This window comes from Terrapene carolina, unplaced genomic scaffold (genome assembly GCF_002925995.2).
Source record: "Terrapene carolina triunguis isolate 2854851 unplaced genomic scaffold, T_m_triunguis-2.0 Scaffold58, whole genome shotgun sequence".
Taxonomy (NCBI): Eukaryota; Metazoa; Chordata; order Testudines; family Emydidae; genus Terrapene; species Terrapene triunguis.
This window is the reverse complement of record NW_020664409.1, coordinates 49105734-49115455: the sequence shown is the minus strand read 5'-3', so window position 1 is coordinate 49115455 and position 9722 is coordinate 49105734. Positions and strand designations below refer to the sequence as shown.

Genomic DNA, 9722 nt, shown 5'->3' with positions numbered 1-9722 from the left:
ACCTTGAAGTCTATTTAGAAGCTAATCGAGATCTGCAGAATGTGGAGCACTGGTGTTATATGCTCAACAAGTGATGATGATACTCAACAAGTGAACCACCAAGTTTTCACATCAGCTTCAGTGGCTCGATGGATTTAATACATCGCTCCTCAGAGAGCCTGTTGCAAGGTGGCAAAGGCATGGAAGACAGTAGTGAGCTCCATTCCCAGAGGAAATGGGCATGTTTGTTGCCCATTAATAGTTGGGAACTGGTTAAAAGACCTTGGCCTAAATCCTTGGAGGTGTTTGGCCTAAATCCTTGGAGCTCCTAATGATTTCAATGGGTGCTATGTAACTAAATACTTCTGAGGCTCTGGGCCTTCATGTATAGAGAGAACTGTTGGTAGAGTGCTATGGATGGGAGCTGTTAGAAAGAACTGGCCAGAATAGGGAAACTGTGCTGAGTAGAAAGCTTGTGCAGAAGCACTTAGGTAAAGGGGAAGAACCAGCTCAGGAAGGGCAGGCTGAGCCCAGAAACAAGAAGGTTGGTTTTGGAGGGAGGCTCCTATGAGCAGAGGTAGGATTGGCAAGTAAAGGGACCTAAGGAGTGGGGTGCTATGGGGAATATTCTTGCAAAAGACCTGAGTTGAGGGTTGTGGGAGAAAAGCTGCAAGAAACATGGAGAATTTCTGGAGGCGTGAAGGCCCTGGGGTAGGGCATAGGAATTGGACAAGAGGGAGGGCTGACTCTTGGGTGGGGAGCCTGGAGATAGTGATCCTGCAGTGGGCATAAAGAACTGCTGCATTTTAACCTATCTTACTCTGAGGGGTCTGCTGATGATGGCACTTATACTGATAAATTATGCCTGGAAGCAGGGCTTGAACTGGACTCAGAGGGACAACATCCCTTTCCCAGTTGAGGGGAAATGACCACTGGTCTGCTCTGTGGTAGAGAAGATGGGCAACTTGGTTGGCCCTGGGGACAATAGAGGAAACTGAGGCAGGAGTTACCTGTAGCACCATGGTTGGCTGCTGGAGAGTTCTCTATTGGGTAGAGGGGCATGACCCCTGTTTCAAGCATACATTACATTTCCAACAACATGCATTGATGAACATACAAAACAACATTCCAGAGCTGACAGAGGAGGGTACAATAAAAGGAATATTGTGTATGCAGCACTGTCGGACATATTGTTGATGGTACACACACATCTGAACCAGCTGAGCATATCTTATCAAACATGCTTGATTCACCTTTGGAGATGAGTTATCAATTCTGATCCTTTCCTGTTCTACATTCAAACTGTCTAACTGCTTCAGCTATGCCAGTGGATTCCATTACAGATGTGGTGGGAATAACGGAGATCTTTTCCTGGACCCAACTGCTCACAGGGACATCTGTAAATGCAGTCATGGTCCTTTCTGAGGGAGAGAATGCATGGTTGTACCTGTCAGAGAGAGGCATGGTCTCACCACACTTGGAATGTCCCTTGAAGCCACTAGGCTGCTTCCCGTGCATCCTGAAAAGAAAAAGGGTCACAAAAACGACAACAACTGTTGGAGCAGCATCAGTCAACAGAGTTAGTGCAGGCCAAAGCCCAACTCAGAGGAAGCAGGAGCTAGCACTTCAAGAAAGTAGGTGCTAAGAACTAGGGGCTAGCTTTTCGTAGGTATTTACATACATGAAGATTCAGATAGGAGCCTAGTGGGATTTCCAAAAACACCTAGTCGCCTAATTCCAATTTAAACCAATGGGAGTTAGGCACCTAGGCATTTTTGAAAATCCCACTAGGTACCTATCTGCAACTTTAGGCACCTAAATCCCTTTGGAAATCTGGCCCTAGACGCCCCAATGCATCAATGAATATAGCTGGTGTCTAGAACAGAAACAGTTGGCACAAAATGCTCTGAAGAAATGAGAGCAAGAGAGTCAAAGCCGCAAGGCACTGCAGAATATTTGGCCCAGTTTGTCATAGCTACCCATTGGAGCACCTTCACTCACCAAAGTCCAAAAGGAACTAGTGGGGAACACTTGTGGATACTTTCATGCACTCCAAGGCATATAAGATGCCTTGTGCTAAAACCAGTGCTTCTAGAACTTCAAGCTTGAGGCGTTCCTAACTTTGTGCCCAAGGACACAGAGTGGGGAGCCAGCACAACTGTATCCTGAGAGAAATGATTTTTTTCTTTCTTTTTCAATTATAGTTTTTTGTTCATTTTATTGTATTTATTAACTATAATTCTGTGTAAGTGTTTAATTTTTCTGACAGAGCAGCTCCAGTAACTTCTCCAACTTATTTACTACACAGGATCTAGAAATAAAACATTTATTCTCCTACTAAGCTGACTGGGTGGGGTGAAATGTTATGGGGGGGACTAGAGGGAATTACTATTCATTTATTATTTACTACTTATAAATAGATGAAACATTACAACATTTTGCTTTTACCCTGATATTATCCTTGTCTCTCTCTGTACTGACTTGGGCATCCAAGTAATTTTGTTTTGTACCAGTTATATTTAGGTGGCAACTAATCATTCTCTTAACTAACTAATCAATATTAGCTTTCTCAGTGTCAACTGCTTCCACCAATAATAGCTGAGAGGTATTTAATGCACCTGGTGACTATCATTCTTGCCTACAGTGAAATATTTTACTTGATCACTGTGGTCCATTTACTCTTGGGATATTTTCTAATGACATTCAGTTGGGGATATTTTAAATAACATTTTATCCTGTGATGAGAAATGATACAAAAGGCAAGTATCCCATAATGTGAGTTAACATATTTTAGCCCTAAACCCCATTTGTATCAAGGAGCTTTCTTTAAAAGCCTTGATTTGTTTTCCTGAGTGCAATTTGTTTTCAGTGTTGGAGAAAAATGTTTGCAGCTGAAACTGATTGGGGTTCAGCTACCTGGTGACAGATGCAGCTCATTTGGAGAGACAGAGAGAGCATAAAAGAGGCTCTGGAGCAAAAAATTGCTTAGCTCCTCTTTTTTTTTTTAGGAGGCTCTCATCCTTTCTTTGTTTGTTATTGTTAACGCAGCCCCTGTTCTTATTCCCAACTCACTATGCCATCCCCTATTCCTCTTAATCGTCTCTTGCCCCTGGAGTTTTCCCCCTCTGTGGACCTGCGGCCCTGCAGTAGCCCCTTAGTACTCCCTGGAAAAGGTGGAAAACTCTTCTTGGGGGGAACTCCTTCACCGAGGGCTCGTCGGCTGCCTCCACGCCTGGCCTGGTGCTCTATAGACTGGGATCAATTGTGCCTACTACAGCCCCTGGGCTCTGGGGGCTTTGGGTCTGTCTACAAGGCCACCTACCATGGGGAGACAGTGGCTGTGAAACAGGTGAAGAAGTGCAGCAAGAACCGGCTGGCATCACGGCAAAGTTTCTGGGCTGAGCTGAATGTGGCCCGCCTACACCATGACAATGTGGTACGTGTTGTAGCTGCCAGCACATGTGCCCCTGCCAGCCAAGACAGCCTGGGCACCATAATAATGGAATATGCGGGCCGCACTACCCTGCACCATGTCATCTATGGCACTGGCTGCCTGCAGGGAACGGGAGAGGATGATGGGGGTGGATGTGGCAGAGAACCCCTAAGCATAGTGGAGTCCCTGGGTTATTGCTCTGACATTGTGACTGGCTTAGCCTTCCTCCACTCACAGTGCATTGTGCACCTGGACCTGAAGCCTGCTAATGTGTTCATCACCGAGCACGGTGTGTGTAAGATTGGAGACTTCGGGTGCTCCCAAAAGCTGGAGGATAGTGTGTCTCCAGGTCCCCAGCTTTACCAGCAGGGGGGCACATATACCCACCGTGCCCCTGAGCTCCTGAAAGGGGAGCAGGTCACCCCCAAAGCAGACATCTACTCTTTTGCTATCACCTTATGGCAAATGGTTACCCGACAGCAGCCTTATTTGGGTGAGCGCCAATATGTGCTCTATGCCGTGGTGGCCTATAACTTACGTCCGTCTCTGGCTGCTGCAGTCTTCTCCGAGTCAGCCTCGGGCCAAAGACTTGAGACTGTCATTTGCAGCTGCTGGAGATCTGATGCAGAGGAGCGTCCCAGCGCACAACTGCTTCTTCAAAGCCTCCACTCCCTGCAGGATAGACTGTAGCAATGCAGCAGGTTCTGCAGTGTCTTTCTTTTTTTCCCTTTTATTGCTGACTTTTCTCCTTCTCCTTCTTCTTTCTTTGTGTGTGGCTGCATTAGTGTGTTCTGGATCTGACCCTTGTTTCTTCCAAAGGGTTTTAAAAAAAAAAAAACCTATCTGTTGTGAGATTTCTATAAATAAAGTGATTAAACCCAGCTTGGTCAGTGTTGAAGAAAAGAATGGAGGTAAGACTATCCGAAATAAGTCTGCTGTCCTGGGACTGGGCTCTGTCCTGCCTTGCTCAGGAGAAACTAGAGAATGAATCTGGGCTTCTAGTCTGTTTCAAACTGTTTTTTGAGGGGTGAAGTATAAGGGTGTGTTAAGTCCTCCTTGTCGTCTTTTTTTTTTTTTTTTAAAGGGGCATTTTTTTAATGCCTCAAACTAGAGTGATGCGAGTCATGTAATAATCTAACTATTTCCAAAATGTGAGATTGGGGTAGCATTTTAAATTGCCTCAAAGAAACTTCCTGTATTTGCATATTAATGGCCTTCCTTTTAGTCCCAATTTCCTCAAACAGATATTGATCATACATCCTATAAACAGATGTACAGAGAACAACGAAACATTGAGTATAATTGAAATCTTTCTTCCACCACTTCCTCAAATGTAGTTTCATTTTATGTGAAACGGGTTAGGACTAAAGATATTGTGTAGCTTGTGTGCCCGTTTAGCAATCTCCCAATGAAATAAGGTGGCTTTTTCATCAATCTAAGGTTTTCAAGATAAGAAATGGGTTCTACAAATGCTGTATTAGCAGGTGTATTGAGTTAAGAAAAAAATGCAGTGTTGCCAACTGTTATGGTGAATCTATCTGTATTTGATGGTTTACTTAAAGCACCAGCCCCTGGAGTCATCAGAGAATCACAGCTTTCACATATTAAAAAATAGTTCGTTTCTAGTCATCATGCTGCAGAGAGAGCTTGGAAAAGGTAAACCCTAAAGGCTCAAAAAACTGAAAGGAAATAAAAAGAACCCAACATTTTAAAAGCCAAACTCATGACTTGCGGGGCCTGACTCTCAACTTTTAAATACTTGAGGTTGTTTTGTCACTAAGGAAGATGTTTAGAACAGCTGGGGAAAAGATGCCCTAACAACATTAACATTTTTAGTGATATTCTAATTGAGAAACTACTACCACTAGATCATCACACTTGTTTGCTTGCTTTACTGTTATCTCCCCTTCATCTTATCCATCTGTTGTCTTTTCATAACCTATGCTGTAAGCTCTCTGGGGCAGAGACTGTCTTTAACTATGTCTGTGGAGTGCCTAGCATAATGGAGCCTTGATTGGTGTCACTGTAACTGATGATTACAGCACTAATTGTCCAGAATGTAACTCTTATTTAGAACTATGAAGACTAGACTGCTATAGTTTGTGCTTTTTCAGCTCTTCCCTTTGTCTCATTTTTGGAAGATGGAAGGGGAAAAGTGGTGGTTCAGTCCAATTTTGTTTTTTCTCCATTCCTTAAAGGATTAATGTATCACAAGCAGGGCCGGCTCCAGGCACCAGCTTACCAAGCAGGTGCTTGGGGCGGCCACTTCGGAGAGGGGCGGCACGTCCAGTTGTTCGGCGGCAATTCGGCGGACGGTCCCTCACTCCTGCTCGGAGCGAAGGACCTCCCGCTGAATTGTCGCCGCAGATCGCGATCACAGCTTTTTTTTGTTTGTTTGGCTGCTTGGGGCGGCCAAAACCCTGGAGCCGGCCCTGATCACAAGTCAGAAAATGACTGATCTGTTCTTGTCTCATGAAGTCTTGGAAAGGGGTAATTGTGAATTTTGAGGTGGAAATTCTAGTCTTCAATATGAAAACGTCCATAGTTTGTTGATCACAGAATGAACATATTTAAAAGGTACTCCTAAATCTTTTAAATGATTTTTTTTATTAAGGATGATTATTATTTGAAAAGCATACTGAAGTCTAGAAAATCCTAAAGGTAAATATTAGATTGGTTTTTCTTCATGCTTCTTGTTTCCTTCAAAACACGCTTTATGGAGGTTGTGTGTGGCAATTTACAATGTAGCATGATCACTGTGGCTTGCCCTATAATACTGTACAACTTATGTCTTATAAATTGGGATTGTCTTATGAATTTTAACATGGGTTTACCATATTGAGTCAATTGGCTGTCTTGGAAACGTGCTGACCAGAGTGCATTTAATGTAAAACCTAATTTAGAATATAATCCCCACCAAACTATCCACATATGGGACTAATGGTCTGCAGACATCAAATTTTAAGACAATGACACCTAGTGTTCTGTATTAGAGGGGTAGCTGTGTTAGTCTGGATCTGTAAAAAGCAACAGAGAGTCCTGTTGCTCCAATACATCTGTTAGTCTTAAAGGTGCCACAGGACTCTGTTACCTAGTGTTCTGAATGCAGAAGAACACCATAAGACTAATGGATCTCAACTTGTATTTCAGTAGTTTCTGATAGTTTGTATCAGGAGTGGGGATCCCTTGCAGTAGGCACTGTACAAATGTTTACTAGTTTTTTAAAAAGACTTGTCTAAACAGACTGAAGTGTCCAGGGTGTATAGGTATCAAGTTGAAAAACAAAAACCTTTCCAACTGTAAGCAGCTTTTTTCTCAAAAAAATCTTATTCCAAGTCAGTGTGGCAAGATGATGAGGGGGCTGGACAAACGCTGTGGCTGCCTGAACAGAAATTAGAAATCTTATGAATGAAGTGACAAGATTCAGACACAGTATAGATGCTTGGGGAAAGGAGTCTGAGATGACCCTGGAATTATGGGCTTGGTCAACAGGGAGAATGGTGGTATTCTCAATTTGCTAGAGTGGTGAGGCCATATGGTGACTCAATCCAACTTCTCATTTCCTGAGGGGGCTGCCAGTGGTCACTTAAAAGGGCTTTACTAGCTTTTGTAGAAACTTCAGTGGTGGTTTATAGCAGTTTGACTTGTCATCATTCAAGGGGATTTCCCTCTATTGCCATCTCTATGTTGGTGTGAACAACTGTACAGTTGTAACATGACCACAAAGTGATGCAACTGCAACTTTGTCTCTGATATCCTCTGGCAGGATACATGTTTCAGTGGGCTGTGTTTGAGACTTCTGTTGTTTGAACATAAACAGCTAAAAGTTGTGTTAGATTCTTTTCATTTTTGGAAACTGTCCACTCCCACCCTACTTTACCAAATACCCTTTGTCTCTGTGGGGCTCTATCTCCTTTGTCCACATCTTGCTATATCCATACAAGTGGATAGCAGATCCTTTAAAACACTTTTGTTCTGATAATCTATTTCCCAAGCCATGCCCCCAAATTATCAATACATAATTAACCATAAATTGGGGATATAACAATAGCCTTTCACTTAATTCTGGCATGCTAACGGCAATTAAATTTAGTCAGATGTCTTAATTACAACAGATGTTATACACTTGTTTGGTAACCCTGGATTCCACTGGGGCCAAAATCTTAATACCACTTCATAGACTCTCTATAGAACTGGTTTCCAATTTTGTCCTGTAATTGGACAAACTCGCGTATCTTTAGCTGTAATATATCCCTAATGTTGATGAATATCTCCATATATGGAGAAAATGGTCAATATGAGTGTGTTTTGTAGAAATTTTCTGATCAAGTAACTAACAATTTAGTGTAAAGATCTGCAAAGCAGAGTTGCTCTAGCATAGAAAGACTAAGCAGAACACTGGATTAATAGAAAATTTTCCATTGAAACTTTTTAGAAAGAAAGTCCTGATGTAATTAAGAAACAGATTTTATTTAGTCCTGGTGCTGTCAAGTTGAAGCCTCAACAACCATTGTACGTGGAAGATGAGATCCAAGTGTATGTGACCAAACCAGTCAGGAGTGCTCTGGAAGTGTTTTGGATCAAAATGAAAACTCTTCTCAGTCTAAAAAACAACTCTAATTTTCCTTTTTGAATCAGCCCGTTAGAGCTTGGAAATATTCCAGATTTCAGCAGTTAACTTGGTCAGCCAAGTGACCAGAAGGAAAAGATGGCTACTCCAAGGGTTATCTTGAACTGCAGTGACAAAACATGTAAGGGGAATGAGAATGGATGGAAGAAGAGATCAAATTGGAAATAGTGTGTCTAGAGTGAATTTGAGCGACAAGGTGGGTAAGGTAACATTTTTTTATTGGACCAACTTCTATTGGTGAGAGACGCTCTCCTTTCTACTGGGGATTGGACTGAGATCACTGACTTGCTTTTGGTAAGTCACCTAACTGCCATCACATAGTAATAGCTTGTCTCTCTTACCAACAGAAATTGGTCCAATAAAAGATATTACCTCACCCACCTTGTCTCTCTAATATCCTGGGGCCAACAGGGCTACAACAATACTGAATACAGTGAATTTTGTCACTTTGTATTACTTTCACTTGTTCTTCTGTAGCTATTGCTACTCTTTTATGTTTACAAACAAAGTTTAGGCATCAACTCTTTGGGATAGGCATCATGTTTTTATTCTGTAGAGTTCCATATCATTTGAGAGTTCAATTGGACTACTTGCATGCTTAAAGTTAAGCTTGTACAAAAATGTATGCAGGATCATGGTTCTGGTTTCTAATTTTAACTCTTCCATTATATCTAGAAGTATAATGGGACTAGGGTGGGGGAACAATGACTACTTTATTTATAAAATGTTAAAAGGCAAATTATTTCAGCCATTTCTGCCACAAATATCCTATGTAATCTTGGACACATCTCAACACCTCTGTGCTTCTGTTATCCCACCTCATGGTGAAATAGGGGTTGGTTAGTTTGTCAGTTCAGGCAAGAAGTGGGAATAAAAAGTCTACTGGCTCCCAACCCAGTGCTCCATCTAAGACATGGAGTATTTGATCGGGAAAGCAACTTCAGATCCTAAATTTCCCAGAATACATTCCTGAGTTATTAAGCAGCCCAGCCTGACAAGGAGCAAAATGGACCAAATGTTCTGCTAAGGAGTTAAATGGCTGCACTTGTTTGTGCAGTGGTTCTCAACCAGGGGTACCTGTACCCCTCGGGGTACGTAGAGGTCTTCCGGGGGTACATCAACTCATCTAGATATTTGCCTAATTTTACAACAGGCTACGTAAAAAGCACTAGCGAAGTCAGTACACCTCTACCCCGATATAACGCGACCCGATATAACACGAATTCGGATATACCATGGCAAAGCAGTGCTCCGGGGGGGGGGCTGTGCCAGTGGATCAAAGCAAGTTCGATATAATGCGGTTTCACCTATAACGTGGTAAGGTTTTTTGGCTCCCGAGGACAGCGTTATATTGGGGTAGAGGTGTACAAACTAAAATTTCATACAGACAATGACTTGTTTATACTGCTCTGTATACTGTACACTGAAATGTAAGTACAATATTTATATTCCAGTTGATTTATTTTATAATTATATGGTCAAAATGAGAGAGTAAGCAATTTTTCAGTAATAGTGTGCTGTGACACTTTTGTATTTTTGTCTGATTTTTTTATAAGCAAGTAGTTTTTAAGTGAGGTGAAACTTGGGGGTACGCAAGACAAATCAGACTCTTGAAAGGGGTACAATAGTCTGGAAAGGTTGAGAGCCACTGGTGCAGTACATGTGGTGCTAACAGCATAT

General features: G+C 42.2%; 1 protein-coding gene across 1 annotated transcript; it reads left to right on the top strand.

Annotated features, from left to right (window-relative positions):
- The first annotated feature begins 3052 nt into the window (after nt 1-3052).
- MOS (MOS proto-oncogene, serine/threonine kinase) lies at nt 3053-4102 on the top strand. Its single transcript, XM_024198289.1, has one exon. The coding sequence runs from the start codon at nt 3053-3055 to the stop codon at nt 4100-4102; it is 1050 nt and encodes a 349-aa protein (XP_024054057.1).
- Nucleotides 4103-9722: the final 5620 nt, after the last annotated feature.

Bases quoted from the DNA above. Each gene is read 5' to 3' on its own strand.
- MOS (XM_024198289.1), top strand. From the start codon at position 3,053: ATGCCATCCCCTATTCCTCTTAATCGTCTCTTGCCCCTGGAGTTTTCC.